The sequence below is a fragment of the Barbatula barbatula genome (assembly GCF_947034865.1).
Source record: "Barbatula barbatula genome assembly, chromosome: 17".
In the NCBI taxonomy this organism is placed as follows: Eukaryota; Metazoa; Chordata; class Actinopteri; order Cypriniformes; family Nemacheilidae; genus Barbatula; species Barbatula barbatula.
In genome coordinates, this window is record NC_136780.1 from 8,982,455 (window position 1) to 8,999,204 (window position 16,750).

General features: G+C 37.2%; 1 protein-coding gene across 5 annotated transcripts in view; it reads right to left on the bottom strand.

Annotated features, from left to right (window-relative positions):
- rap1gapa (RAP1 GTPase activating protein a) overlaps window positions 1–16,750 on the bottom strand; it is a 51,659-nt gene that overhangs the window by 21,291 nt on the left and 13,618 nt on the right. For all 5 annotated transcript variants that reach the window (XM_079477891.1, XM_079477890.1, XM_079477889.1 and 2 more), the window contains exon 3: window positions 5,076–5,172. In XM_079477891.1, coding sequence (XP_079334017.1) covers window positions 5,076–5,172 — 97 coding nt within the window. The remainder of the gene's footprint in view (window positions 1–5,075; window positions 5,173–16,750) is intronic.

The window sequence follows — 16,750 nt, forward strand, 5'->3', positions numbered from 1 at the left end:
GTTAGTTCATGTTAGCTAATACATTAACTAATAACAAATAGCAACTTATTGTAAAGTGCTTGCCAATATTTCTAATCACTAATGTTTTATTTCACAGTTTAACCAGTGTTGGTTTTAGCAAATACTGAATGAGACTTTAAAAATAATATCTTTAGCACATGCTTGTACCTGTTTTGTACCTTTAAGTACTTTTTTAATGTGCCATATGCTAAACTCATATACCAATTCAAAAAACTCTTCTAAAAGAATCCTTTTCTTTTTCGAGTCAGATGTAAAACACTTACTTTGTCAGGTCTTTTCCAGTGAACGACTGAGACCTGCAGTGGACTGAGCTGTGCGTACCGACTTTTATCCATGTTCAAATGTCAAATCCAAAACCTTTGTTTCAAACGTTGTTTTTTAAACGTCAAAATGCACAAAATGGCCCAAGAGCTGCAGAGCTTTGCAGGAACCAGCGGTTTTCTGCCTCAATCCTTAAAAATGTGAGCAAACATCGAGCCCAGAGTGCTGTTGAAGGTTCCATGTCCAGAAAGTTAACAAACTCCAGCTGGGCAGCACTTCTCATGTATATTATACCAGCGTGTGTACAATAAGAGGTGTGCCTGTAACCTGAGGACTAAATGAAGTGTAAGCATTAAGATCGGTTAACATCAGGTGCCTGGGAATTTAGTCCTTTCCTCTCCGAAAGCAACAATGTGAGATGTGCAGGGGAGGCTGCATTCCTACAGAATTAACTCGTCCGCTTTTCGTTTTATTTCTCTGCTTCTCGCCCGGTTTCCTTTATTATTGGCGGTAGTCCAGGGCAGAACTCAGCCTGGTGCTCTTTCAGTCCGACAAGCCTGAGCAGACTTTCTGTTACACAGTGAAACTTTCACCACCGTAAAAACAGTTATGTGTTATGCTGTTTTGATTTGCATCTTCATTTGTACCCCAAAGTAAACATTGAGTTTAAGCAAAGTAACTTGGTGGTCAGCTTGCAGAGATTCAGCTTTAGTTTGACCGTCTAGTTTTGGGCCAAATCTAAGGAAATACCAACTAAGGCATCTGTAACCTACGAGTAAAATCAATAGTTTAAGAGGATGTGAAGGAGAGACAGACAGCAGAGGTGATTTGTGATGCAAGACTGACTGCTTATTATGTCGGCTTAATAGGCCTGTCAGTAGTTTGACTGGCATCATTATTAGAGCAATACGGCGTAAACCAGGCGTATCACGATTAACTACCTTTAAATTTATGACTCTTTCTGGAGATTTGAGCAGGACCTATAGAGCCTGGGCACAGATCATTCATTATTTGCTTTTGCAAAGCAAATTCAGAAAAGTTCCGGGAACCAAGTCGTGTTTTTATCATGACTTTTTTTATTTTGATTGATTGATACTCAATGCTGCTATCCGATAACTTCCATGTGAATTTGATACACTTCCAGGCTTAATACATTTACAATCATGCAATCATGCATTTGCCTTATGTTATAATCTAAAGTCATACTGACTTCGTCTTTGGACTTAGACGGCACCTGTCACTTAAATAGTTTCAGCTAGCATCCACTGTAGATTTGTGTCGTTGGTAATCGGTTGGTGTAAATGCTTGATTGGAAGAAGTCATCCAATCACATGTCTACATTTTGTCCCATCATTCTTGGTCCAATAGAGTGAAAGCAAATTGAGCGCTCTCATTCTGATAACATTGCTGTATTCTTTAAGACGGACAATAAAAAGTAATGACAGCAATTTTGCTAGTGCAAATCATACTGATTGATTTAGAAAATCTTAAATGCAACCACATATAAAACAATGCTCATGCGTAGTTGAATAAGCAAATTTTTATGTGAAAAATTTGTATTGTCATAGAACTTTTTACTTTTACTTAATTAATATTGAATATAGGAATTTATTGTCTGTTTAATATTAATTTAATAAATTTTTTATAAAATTTAGTTTTTACTAGTATAACCTTGAAGTAAATATTTTTCATGCACATCTGCTTTGTAACAATGAAAATTGTAAAAAGCGCTATATAAATATCAAAGTTTAATGTTATCTATGATTCATGCCAACCTTGCAGACAGAACTGGCTGCCTGTTCTAATATAGCTTAAACCCAGCGGAAATGTAATGCTCCTCAGGGTTCAGCAAAAATGAGCAATTTTATTTAGCTGAACTAAAAAAGACACCGTCCCTAAATGTTCTACAAAATGATAAAGCACACACAGTTATGTCTGTTTTAGCCTCATCAAAATAAACAACATCACAGTCCTTTTTTCACTTAATAAGAAAAAAAATCATGCAGCCTTTCAACAAAAACTACGTTTTTTTTATCTCAAATCAAACTACCATAAAAAGTTGACTCCGCTGAAAACTAGATAACCATATGAAAAAGCTCTCTAAATAGAGAGAGAGAGAGAGAGAGAGAGAGAGAGAGAGAGAGAGAGAGATGCATATGGCTGTTAGAGTCATAATCTCTACTGTGAAATCAGCCAATCCTTAATTAATGATCCTCTCCATGTGATTCTCCAATCTCTCTCTGTATGCCTCCCTGTCCTTCTGGGTCCCATTCTCTCCGCCCTGTTCATGACCATCCTCAGCTCAGCACAAATTACATCAAATCTGACTTTAGAAGACCCTCTCTCATCTTCTCTCTTCAGTTAATGGAGCAACTGTCTTTAGATCAGACAGTGAGACCTACAGTAAACAGAAGCCTCCGGGTGATACTTTAAATGCTACAGATTTTTTGTTGATGTTGAACAGATTTACAACGTAAAAATAAGACGGCTCTCAACGGACAACCACCCATCATCATTGTTATTAATACAACATGTTCTTACCATCCATTCATTGTACTGCATAAGCCAAGATGCCCTCATATGTTTCTTGTTTTACAGTCTAACACAAGCTAAAGCTGTGTTGTCACTCTGTGTAATGTGTGTAATATCGGTTTTGAATCAGAATTCAAATAGAAAGGTGAGACAGTTCCGTGAGCTTTCTGACAGCTACAGCTCAAAGTCATGAATCTCAGCCTGTGGTGTGAACGTCAGAGGTGAAAACTCTACTTCCATGTCACGCTGGGTCAGAGTCAGACGGCATGCAAAGCTACAATCCTCTCTGACTTGGCTGTCTAAATGTAAATGACATTGATGCGCTCGAAGCTCAATCTAATACATAACTTTTCTGCCAATGCAAAAATATGTCTCTTTTATCAGTAAGGAAAGTATGAGCTGTAGACTGTTTAGTAAAAAAAGTGTTTTTAAGATCAATTTAGTTATCAAAGTAATTTTGTCATTTTTAGTTTTCTATTCTATTCTATTCTATTCTATTCTATTCTATTCTATTCTATTCTACAGCTCACTACTGGATGCTCCAGTACAGCCAAAAATTTTCAAATCTCTATCCAATTCAAAACAATTCATCTCTGAAGAAAGACAATCACATGGGTTTAGAACAACAACAGAACAATGAGGTTGAGTATGTAAATGAGGTTTATTGATTGACTGTTTCTTCAAGCAGATGCAGACTTGAATGTAATATAAGAACCTCATTACGCATTCTGATTTAAAGACCCACCTCAGAGCAATAAACTGGAACTCTTTTGAGTAGGCACTGTATCTGTGAACTTCTTCAATAATTCTTCAAGGCAATACATATTGTTTTGTAAAGCAGCTTTGGGACAACATGCAATAATGCATCTCTGGTAAGGGTTCTTAAATTGAATGAGGCAGGAGAGAATTTTGCCACAAAAAGCATCTTTTTCTTTCCATTTCTCTCTCCATTGTCTCATACAAGTGAGATTGCCCTCTGCTGTAGATAAGCCATGCTGTAAAACTGTGGGTGTAATGACATCACCTAAACTTTATCCTCTTAATCTACCGGCTCTTAATCTACAGATTTTAACAGCCCTGAAATCTCTCAGACAGACGCAGGCTCAGATACTCAAACTACTACTTACACATATTACACACAAAACATACAGGATCTTATTCTTTAGCTCGTTGCATCAACTAACATTTCCAAACAAAATATGGAGGTTTAAGGGACCCTGCTTTTAGATGTTTTGTGGATCAACAGATATTAAAATGCAATAAATCTAATCCATATACAGAGATACCTCGGCACCTTAAAATGTACATTTATACATTTGGCAGACGCTTTTATCCAAAGCGACATTGCATTTGTATCATACTATATATTGTATCAGAGTATGTGCAATCCCCTGGGATCGAACATAATGATCTTGGCGTTTCTAGCGCCATGCTCTAACCACTGAGCCACTGGAAAGCACATATAAATAAAAAAAGCAAAAAATCTATTTTTAAAAGGTGAGAAGTTCAACCATGCAGTTAAAATCCATGCTTGAGTCACGACTTTATCAGCGTGCATCGTTACTGCAAGCGCTGAAGCATCAACACCTGAAGATGCATTTCAGAAGCTTATTACATGCTCACTGTGTGTGTAATGAAAGACATTATGTGGGAGTGATGCACTGCCGCAGGAAGCACATTTGGGTGTGAACCCTAAAGCCAAAGTGTGTACTGCACCAGTAGTGTCACTAAATAGAATTGCTAAAATAAAAGGTCCCTATCGGCTGCAAATAGAAAGCCCTGCCCCAGACTTTGGCTTGGGGCTGCAAGGATGCTCAGACATAGCTTTTTTTAATAGTGCAAGCGTTTGCACCTTTTAGGGAACTTGCAAGTCTACAAATGGCTTATGTATAGTTCTCTTTAGGTTTTTTGAGGGCATCAGCATGTCTCACTGAATAAGGGCTGTGACGGAGAATCTGTCCTGACATTTGCTTATTAATAACGTCTGGCATTTAATTACATTTCATTTAGCCGCATGGCATGTCAATCAAGAGTACTAATAACAAATAGAAAAGTCTATAACCATGCCTTCAAAGTAAAAACTGGCCTTGTGCAAATCAGTATTAGTTGTACACACACTCGTACCAATTAGGCAGAAGGGTCATGAGAGGCAAGACAGACACAGCTAGAAGAGGTCAAATGTTGGCAGGATGACAGGACGCTCAGCATGCAGGCAAGAGTTCAGCTTGGGGTGTAGAGAGTGGGGTCAAGCTCTGCAGTACCTGAAGGAACGGAGGGCCGGTGTGGGGCAGTGACGGCTGGAACAGAGCAGGTTCTAGTGTGTTAGATATGCAGAGATGCTCTCCTCCATCCTGTCTCCTGGAACAAGAGACAATTTTCAGTCCAGCAGCAGACACACAAATACGCCACAATGGAACACTAATTATTCTCAACTGATTAGTTACAACCCAAAACGAGTCTAAAATCTAAGAAATCTAAAACAAATGCAGCAAATGTATGTATTGTGCAGATAGCAAAACTACAAAATCACCTTTAGGACAAATTAATAGTTGATATGGCAAATAAATGTAACTTATGTTTTATTAATGAATGTAAAATCTAAAATATTTTTAGAATTATACAAAAAATATGAACAATAATATCATGTTAATAATTTTACAGGGTCTACCATGATCATGTTAACACATTGGATTATTTGATTTTAATCATATTTATATGACCTGTGTACTATTTTTGGGTCACCTTACGTTGTCCAATATAAAATCACTACATCACACAAGGTCGTAAGGTCACAACACAGGAGCGTTTGCATTGTGAATAGCCTGACTAATGACATTTGCATCAGCCTCACATGGCCACAGCACCTCTGAGCTGACACTCCGTCTACACAAAGCTCCAGAGAATGAAAGAGGCCCTGCATAATACGCAGGGAATGGTGTCATTTAATTTTTAATCTTTATCAGACTTATATTGTTTTAACATGAGGCCATTATTAGATTTCCCGTTATACTTCAGCTGTGGAGGAACAGATTGTATTGCATTCGAGCAATGCAGGCAAGCTAAGGTATGACCCCGAATGTTCCATAACAAGACAAAAATTATCCAAATCTTCCATGTTAGTTACCGAGGAAATAGAAAACAGCTCATCTTGACGACAAATTAAAATAAATTCTACACTAACTAACACTAGAAAATAATGTTTAAAAAAGTTAGTTTTCTGTCAAGCAAAAGAGCCCATATCATGGAAAGAAACAACGTCTCGATGTAAGGGAAAACATCTTACAGTGTCATTAAAATTGAGAACTCCTATTAAGGCACACTGGTGATGTAAGAGCCTTGCGATGAATCTCTCACAAAGAATACTGATCTTCAATCCTGTATCTCTCATCAGCTCTCACAATAAACCAAAAGCACAAGCCACAATGCTTCCATTTTCTACAACAGCATCATCCATCAAAACCAGACAGCTACTTTAAAGGTAAATCAGTTTTTTTACAAGACATGGTCATTTGGCTTTTACCGTTTACCATAAATCCATTTCCTCAACCCATCACCAAGGTTTGTTTTAAATGCCAAGTCCCGTACACAGATGCTATTAACGTCCAGTTTCCCACATAACCCAGTAAACCCACACAGGGCAATCTGAGTGAATTCATACCCTTAACCTAAGATTTGTGTGATGTTATTTTGTGCTGTATATGGATAGAAGCAATGTAATGTGGGAGTGAGCATTACATCAGCTGTGTCACAGTAAAGACCTCGAATGAACTGTAGCTCAGTGCCAAAACAAAACCTCATCTTATTAACAGACTGTTTAAAGCATCTTTCATTAATGAGACTTCATTTTCATTACATTAAAGGACATTCAAAATGCTTATCCTTGTTTAGCTTGCCAACTATGAAATAAAATAAATGAATTTATTCATTAATGATTGATTAAAGGCTCGGCTCTTAATGGCATATTGTTGTGATGCATCTTACAGTAACTCACGCTCAAACAGACGCATTTACATCCGGTTGGTTTACTACAATATTAAGTCATTACAAATTCCTTATTTTCTTCCCGCACAGGCAGATATATTCCCACTGGACCGGCGAGGGAACGCTCTGCATTCACAACTGGGATCATTATTTCTCCCCCTACAGCTCAACATACCAAAAATCATTTGAGCTGAGAAAATCCTCCATCTAAACACACAGACTCCTCACTGAGGTAAACATCAGTTATCACACAGTGAAGCTTATCGATCCAATGTATGAAATGTAGCGGCATCTAGTGGTGAGGTTGCGAACTGCAACCAATGGCTCACTCCACCCCTCCATTTCGCAACACTTTGGTGGCGGAAACAGGACTAAGATGTCACGTTTCCGCTTCTTTGTCGAAGGAGATAACATATTTACCAAACGCGTTCTGTAGAAACAACATGGCAAATTCTATGTAAGTGGACCCACAGTGAACGTAGATAGAAATAGCACTTTCTATGGTAATAAAAACATAACGGTTCATTATGTAAGATCTTTGTACACCTCTGAAGACATAGTTATGTGTATTATTTAGCATTTCTGTCAATGGATCCTCCCAAAAATGACATATTGGTCCTTTAACATCATCTGAATCATGATTTGTCATGACAAAATGTTTTATAAATGTACTATAATATAACAACATCAAATGAAATCATTAATACATCTGTTTTGATTATAAAATGTATCTATTAACTATTCTGGAGATGCTGTTCAGTGTAAGAGACAAATATATCACCTCTCTGGAACAATCATTAGGCAGAACACTTGACCAGAAGTAGCCTATCAATAACTTAACATGCAGACATTGCTATTAAAGTTTAGGACTTCAGAACACTCACCCCGATTTGGGTTTATTTAGGGAGCATCTGAGCGCATACTAACCAGCCCTATCGGATGAAGACAAGAAATCTCTCCTCTGGGCTGCGATATCAAATTCTAATGAAACCACTCTCTCTCTCCTCCCCCATTCCCACTTCTCTCAGCTTACTGAGCAAAGTTCCACAGAGAGTATATCAGATATTTAAAGTACTTCACAGCGGTCTGAGAACGAGAGGAATGGAGGATGTAAAAATCATGTAAAACAATCTCTCCCAGTGCGATGCTACCGATTTTTCAAATCAACTTCATTCTCGTGCTTGTGTCATCGCAGGAGATGCAAAAACAAGAATCGCAAATAGGTGAACACATTGGGAATAATACACTACAGTATGATTGAATGTTAACTATTTTACATCTCTGCCAAACGATAGAGGCTCACAAATCAATTCCAGCATCCTTGAGCAATAACGCTTGTTGGGGCTAAGAAATAAATTGTAAAAAATATATCTCGGTTACTGCTCGCTGTTTCTCCATTTAATAATAAGTCCTCGTGCTGGCTGTTTTTACTGACAATCTGCTCATCTCTGAAAGCATATGACCCAGCTCTTATCCCACACACCTGCCGGCTGCTCTGCTCGTCCCGCCAACATTCTTATCCAGCGTGCCGAATGCCAGACTCACTGTCACACTTAATATTCCTATGAGCAGATACGGAGCAATTACTCACTGTGCACAAACAGATGTAGGATTTCCTCTCCCAGAGCCGGCAAGGTTCTTCCCGGTCAGTCACACACCTGATAAAAGCACGGATCCATCCACTATACAGCCACACTTCATGTCCTGTCTGTGTCTCTTTTACTCTATTGCTTTTTTCTCTCTCTTCTTTCTTTATGTTTCTCTCACCCTCCCGTTTGTGCTCTCTTATGCCTGCTCTCTCTCTCTCTCGAACGCCCGCCCCCTCCCCCGCTCCCTCAAACACACTGAGAGCTGTCCATCTGAGATGTCTGATGGTACTATATATTCATCGTGCTTTGACTTAATTAAACACACACCTCCCCATCACAGACTGTTGCCCGGGCAACCGTTTCACTAACAATTGGAAATCATCTTCCATGTCCCATTTCATCTTTTTTTTACAAATTCCCCTTTGTCTACTCCTGTCATCCTGTCACACTCAATTTATTTAGGGTGAAAAATAAAAAACACGTAATGTAAAGAAAGTGAAGATGATGAATGAGTGGAAACCTAGTTTAATTAACTTAAACCATAATGTATTGTCTTGAAATAGCATCACGGCTTGGCAACACAGCGAGAGTGCACGGCACAATGGGTCCACAGATGCGCTCAGAGAACGTAAAAGTTCACCCTAAAATGAACATTCTGTCATCATTTACTCACACTTTTGCCATTTCAAACCTGTATGTCTTTCTTGTGCAGAGCACAAAAGAAGATATTTTGAAGAATGTTGGAAATGAACAATGGTGGTACCCATTTACTTCTACTGTATGGACACAAAACCAATGCAAGTCAATGTCATTCTTCAAAATATCTTCTTTAGTGTTCTGCAGAAGAAAGAAGGTCATACAGGTTTGAAATGACAAGAGGGTGAGTAAATGATAACATTTTTGGGTGAAATATCCCTAAGATGTTTATACTGACAATTTATTCAGTGTTCTTGTATCATTCAGTCTAGCTAGTGTACATTCATGTACTATATGTACAATGTGGGATGAGGTCAATAAACCTCAAGTAACCACACAGACAGCATTTTACATCAACAGATGTCTGCATACGCAGCAGATGTGTACCGCATAACAGCAAAATAGTGCTGCTCACAGCATAATGCAGGATTAGAAGAAAATCTCACAGCACTCCTATTGACACGTATTGTAGTAATCAGTGAACATAATCTGCTGGCTTTAAAAACGCTATGAACACATGGCACATGTGCATCTTCAGCCATTCAGAGAGTACAAGAGAACATGTTGAAATACAAGGGTTGTTATTAAAGTTTATATAAGCAACAGAATAGGAAGTCAGCTTAAATCAAAACACTTGACATTAAAAATCAGCTTCACGCATTCGATTTACAGTTACTGACATTATTTCCTCTCTGAAAAAATACAACCGGGGAAAGATTGAAATCTTTGACTTGGAGAGAGATAGAGGGGAGTTAGGTCGAGTTCAAAGGAAGCACAAAATATTCTAATCTTACCGTCTCATATCTCTTATTTCGATATCCATGGGATTTCATTTCATCTTGATGGTTTGTACAATGACACCATGCAACAAAAACCCTTGATCAATGCAGCGTGTACCTTCGCGGCGGTGAAGAATTTTAAGTAAATTTAGAAAAGTACGGCATGTAAAAGGAGATTTCTTACCAAGTTTCATTTAATATCAGGGGGTTGATCTTGGGGACGTTCCATCTCTTAGATTTCGATAAAGTCCAATGTGCTCTATGGAAGGGCATCGTGCATTATAGAAGCCCTGTGTATTTCACAACTCTACATCTCCTGCACTGGTTAAGAGCGTTTCTTTTTTATTATCTCAGTACACACCTAGGTTAGTGTTTCCTTTCACACTAGCCAGGGGGCATCATATAGCATGTCTCTGAAGAGGGTCTGATTTCTTTCTCCCCACAATAACTTAAACCTGTTCTATCGGAGGCCGTTGAGCCTCGCAGGTGTTCGGCATCTCCATCTGTCCTCCGAGAGGCGGACTGCAGTACAGACTGCAAAAAAATGATCCTCAAACCAAGATCAGTTAGTAAGTCTAGACAACAGCCTCAGAGAAAAAGTTGTTTTTCTTCCATCAACAGAACCTGTACTTGTTTCAGTATCTGTCTTTAGGTGCACAAAAGGACAAAACCACTAATATGAGTCACACTAAAGATATTTTTGGCACATAAAAATCATAAACAGAATCTTAATATGTAGATTTAGCGTAGGTGAGCATTTCTGAATAAAGTGTCTGACTTTGAGCGTATCATTACTTATACATTTGCAGTAAAATCTTATTAAAACGTTTCCTCCTTGAGTATGTGCTTGAATACTCCCAAGAACATTAAGCTATTCAAATGATAATTCAAAATGTCTTCGAATATATGAATAATAACGTGACAAGTTTAATGTAAGCATAAGGGAAATATCTCGAAGGAGTTTGCTGAATTCTCTCTCTCTTTCTATTTCCTTCCCTTCTCATCCTACATACACAAACAGACTGTAACAATAAGGTTGGCCTGAGGGCTCAGGGCCAGTTAGAGAGTTTCAGGCCGAAAATAAATGGAGAGCAAAATAATACTTCTGCTTCAGTGTACTGCTTTTCAGAATTTTCTTTTGAGAGAAAGACTCAAGTCATCTCACTTGTCTCTTTCAGCATTTATAAAGAGATTTTAAAGGAATTGTTCACTTTCAAAATAAATTTTCATGATAATTTACTCACCCCTGTTGTCATCCAAGATGTTTATGTATTTTTTTCTTTAGTTGAAAATACATTACGGTTTTGATGAAAACATTCCAGGATTATTCTCCATATAGTGGACTTCAATGGACTCCAAACGGTTGACGGTCAAAATTAAATGATACTAGACGAAGAATAAGGGTCTTATCTAGCGAAGCGGTCAGTCATTTTCTAAAAAAATGAAAATGTATATGCTTCATAAACACATAAAGGGTCACGCTTAAGTAGGCGGACGTACCAAGTTGAACGTGCAAATACTAAGTCAAACGCCGTTTACAAAAAAGGGAGTTAAACTGTAAAACAACGACGTCGGACGATTTTGAACTTGGAGGAGAAGATGAGAAGGATTTTTTTCACCCTGCCCTACCAACGTCAAGCGTCACCTTTTCAATGTAAGGTAGTTCATCAATGCACTTTGCAGAACAGTGCAAGGCTTGTATTTGTGTATAAAGCCTATTCATTTGAATATTTTTTTTTAAATGACCGATCGTTTGGCTATAAGACCCTTATTCATCGTCTGGTATCGTTTAAAGCACTTTGAAGCTGCACTGAAACTGTGATTTTCATTGAAGTCCACTATATGGAGAATAATCCTGAAATGTTTTCATCAAAAACCTTAATTTACGAAAGAAAAAAATACATCTTGGATTACAACAGGGGTGAGTAAATTATCATGAAAATGTATGTTGAATGTGAACAATTCCTTTAACAATGTCTACTGAAAATGTACTGTCTGCTGAAAGAGAAGTTTTAACTCAAAATTCGAATATATAAAAGGTAAAATACCTGAGCCAAAGTAGGTGTCTTGAGTTATGAAAGAGCATCTTGAAAAATAAGGCTTCCACTAGAAAAACTGTATCATCAGTACATTTAACATTTGTTGAGAATTTACATGTGATTTTGTGCCTTATAAATTGTTTTATAAAAAGTGGTGTAGGCTCTTTATAGTGAGAATACTGTCATTTCTCCCCCAGCCTACTCACGTGTCCCAGGTCGACAATCCATATACAGTATACATACCACCTCACTCACAAATGCATAGAGTATGTCTCTATATGTAATCAAGAGCATTCTGAAAGATTTATTGCAAGCTAGATTTCAATAGCCAATGACAGCTGGGGGGACTTGCTGGTTTTATAAATCACCGTCTGAGTTACATTTAGCCTTAGATGGTATACTACTAGATGTATACAACCCCCAAAGCACAGGTTTTATCAGCTGGCAATTTTCAGTACACATTTGTGAGTCATGTGAAAACCCATGCTATAAAGTCATTAATTTGTGATATACCATTTCTACATAAACCCACCCTGCTAAAAAAGAATATTAAATACATTCCATTGGTTATACAAAATCTACTCCACTGTTGTTCTGTGATCGAATTAAACATGACCAAATTAGACCGGCAATTTAAGTCTCATCAGGGTTAGGTTACAGCTATATATGATATTGGCAGTTATTAAATTCAGTAATGTGTCAAACACTATGCCTTTTTTTCCAGCAAAGGTCTCTTTATGGTTTCATTGAGTGGACCATAGGGTAACATAATGTTTCCATACATTTGAAAATATTTTTGAAATATTTTTGAAATAGGCCTACTGTAAAACACCATTAAATTACAAAAAGACTGCAAATTTACAAAAAAAATAAAACATGTAAATTTACATTTCTAAAATGGTATTTCTGTATTTTTCCAGCAATTTTATCCTAGAATTTTCTAACTGTGTAAAATAATATATTATTTCATAAAATAATCGATGCATTCAAATCTTTTATATTTATACATAGATAAATATACAAAATGTAATTTTCTGTTCACAAAAAAATATGTTTTGGTGAGGGCACAAAAAAACAGCTACCGAGTCAGGCCATTGTTCAGCCATGCATAATTATGAAACCATCACAACAACACAAAAATAATTAGCATGCATCGAAAATCATACAAAATCAAACTAGCAGACCCCTATTGCTAGACACTCCTCGGAACTGAAGAAAACATTTCTGACATTAGAACTAGCTCCATTAAAGCAAAACTGAGTCACGTTTAAATAATTTACAACAGGATCACAACCAAACCACTAGTCCAATTTCCTGTGTGACAACACATCACATCTCACCTCTATACAATTGGCAAGATCCAGCTGTTAGGCAAATCCAATGAGGTTTTTATTTTTTATCATAATCAAATCACATCTCCCCGTGATGTAGTGATATATGTTTGCCCTAGAAGAGCAGAATAACAAGAACATCACATGATGCACTGACATGTTTTCATATTCCCAGGGGCAGAATGATGTAATTTGAGGTTTGACCAGCAAATGACATCTAGAAAAACAGAGGAACTAAAGGTCCAATCATCATGCAAACATCCTAAGGGAGGAGGACACCTGTTTATGTTGGGCTCCGCCCACCAAACGAGCAGGTGCAGCCAGCCAATGCACTTCATTATCTGTAAATATTGATCTTACTTTAACAAAGCAGGCAGTATTAATCGCTGTATGTTGTTACGTCCCCCAAAGCAACATGGAGACATCAATCACACTCATTCAAGATCAATCTACTGTTTAAACTATTCAGCTCTGACCCACCGGGGAGCATCCGCAGACTACTTCTAAAAAAATATGTCTCTTTTTAACTTCTCCATTTGATCTTATTGATCTACACTGCTTCAGGATAATTCACACAAATGAAGATAGGCTAAACCATTGAAATAATAACTAAACAATGGTCTACACTTATCATTGTGTATCATTTATTAATATTTCGTTTTTGAATGAGATCACGTAAGAGCACGCACAATGACCATGTGTTCATGTTCATAGATGACTTTGAGAAATGTCCTACCAATAAACTACTTCGAAACGAATAAAATAGAATAAGAAAGGGAAGATGAGGTGAACCCAAACCATTAGCTACAGCATTGAAAGCCTCTACTAATCTCCATCTCTCTGTTGTACATGGCTAATGACCCAACCTAGGATGAGACAGATGGGTCTCATGGGTATCACCTGCCACCAGCTGCCTGCCGGCAACAGCATCTGAGATTAGCTTCTAATTCCTTCACTTTGACAGCAAACATCATTTTAAATTCCTTCTGTGGCGAATTCTGGGGTTTACATTTTGCGAACATACAGTATCTTTCGATCCAAATTGCCAGGAGTGATTAAATCCCACTGTGTGAACCAATCAAAACAAAGCTAGAAAAAGTATGTCATAGTTGTGCATAGTTTACCATAATATCAGATCTCTTTTTGGTAACTTTTAGAAAAATAAATAAATAAAAATAAAATAAAAAATTATTTTAGTTTAATTTAATATATGTAAATTATACTAAATATATTTAATATGTATAATATATTTTTATAATACAAAAGTGGGCTTTTGTATTATTTGATTATAATCTCTGACATGGTTTCATGTTATAAATATTATATTTTTACATTATGTAGAATGGTTTTATGTAGAAAACATTATATCACGAAAGATGACAAACTTTAGCTGTGTTTTCAAAGGCAGGGATAAGGAATATCCCGCTTGCATCACCGTTAAAAAAGGCCCAAAATAAGATAAAAGCAATGCTACCATCAGTAGTGACATCGAGCACCAACTTTAGACTGCACCTGAACCTAAAGTATTCATCAGTGCTGCCAATTTTTGTGCCTAAAGAAGGTCAGTGTTGTTCACTGTAGTATAATATCATTCAGCATCTAGAGTTAGGATTAATCTCCTCCTGTCCCAAAACACGAACAAGAACGCTGGCTTCTCTCTGTGGGCACAGATAATGTTCTCCTCTGGCTGCTATCCTACTGAGCCTGTAATGGTTGAGATGAGATGACCGGCTGTGCTTCTGCCAGCCAGAGCCTCTTTATCTGAGCTCGGACTAAGCTTTGATGTGTGGTGCATTCATCTGACTTGCATATCATCTCTCCATGTCTCTGCCATCAGAACACCCCACGGTGTCTCTGGCCCTCAAGGTATTTGGATGAAAAGCCCAAATGAACAACTTCAATTTGAGTGGGAGCACTTGTAGATCACTGAATGTGTTGACGGAGCACAGCATGACTGAGTGTAAGACTTTTATGTGGGCTGGATACACTGTGTTCCTACAGGCAATTATGTTTTCACATGACTTTAAACCATATCGCAGCTAAAGGAGCCCAGCATGAGCTTTGTTGAATTCAAGAAGCAACCAGAAAATACGGAGGGATTAAAATGTTAAGGGTCATGATATTTTCCACACACATTCTTGGAAAAAGTAACTTTCTTGATACTTTGTTAAATGTTTTATAATGGACCCCTTGCATAAAATGTCACCATATCAAATGAAAGCAGCAGAAAAGTTTGAGAACTTTAAATTATTAATTGGAAAAGCGCTTTGGCTTTCACTAATGCTCTACATATAGATCTCAATGAGATGTTCTTTTCTTACCAAAATAATTGTACTATAAAACATTGGGAATCCAGTAATCTGCCGTCTCAAACGGCAACAATATTTCATAATCAAATTTTTATGACCCGTGGGAGTATGTGATCCTGCAATCCTCGACTATTGCTGCTCTCCATCAACCATTCACATCCAAAAGCTTTGGTAAGAATCCAAAGCACCTCAAATTCACATGGTTCATTTATTTAAAAAAATCCTGCGTCATTGTGAAAATCATCATCATGCCAGGAAGTGTATGTAAATTTGTGCTATGCAGTTAATTAACAACCTGTAATTAGATGATCATAAGGATGTCCTCTATCTGGTACCTGTTTAGCATTTGTCTCATTTGGTGGCATGAAATAAAGAAATAGAATGTGTGTTTGAGTTTGAGCAGAAATGTTTCAGAACTCTGATAACCAAGTCATTATGCATGAATTATTTTGATAAGATATGGAATAAATATGAGCATGTTTACCAGAACATTTAATTACCTGACGGGAATATGAGATTCATAAAATTCATGCTATTCTTGCAAATCCTGACCTGCCATGGGGGCTTCAGGCTGTTTTTATCCTTTACCGTTGGATTCTGATGGATTTCCGTTTGGAAATGTGGTCTCGTGGAATCAGGGACTTGCTTGTCACATTGGAGCTATATTTAGTCAGACAGTTGCATGTATAAGACACATAGAGACAGTCTAGGCTGATTAAGTATGACAGCTCTCTTTTCCTTTCTCCTTGAAACACACACAGACACAGATATACAAGAGTGCATAAAAAGATCAAAACCTGTTTGTGTTTATAGTGAACGCATACAAAGAAACTTATTTCTCTAAATCTAGAAAAGTAAAGAAACTAATTTCTGTTTTACAATCATTTAAATCTTTTTGATAAATCAGTAAATCCAGACAGATATTCTGTGGAGAGCAGATGTTTTGGCACATTTACAGTACAAATTAAGAGTTTTCTTTTTGTCTGTGTACCCCCTCTAAATTTCAGCTGTTAAATTTTCACAAGACAAAATGTAGGGCCCTAACTATCCAGTTAACTATGAAACACACACATGAAAAAACAGTAGTATGATATATTACTGTATTCACTTTCACAAAAACTTGAAGCGTCATGACACACTAAACAACATTTGTTTAGATCTTAACTGAGCAACTATTGGTTATTACAGTAGAGAAAATAATAATAATTTCAA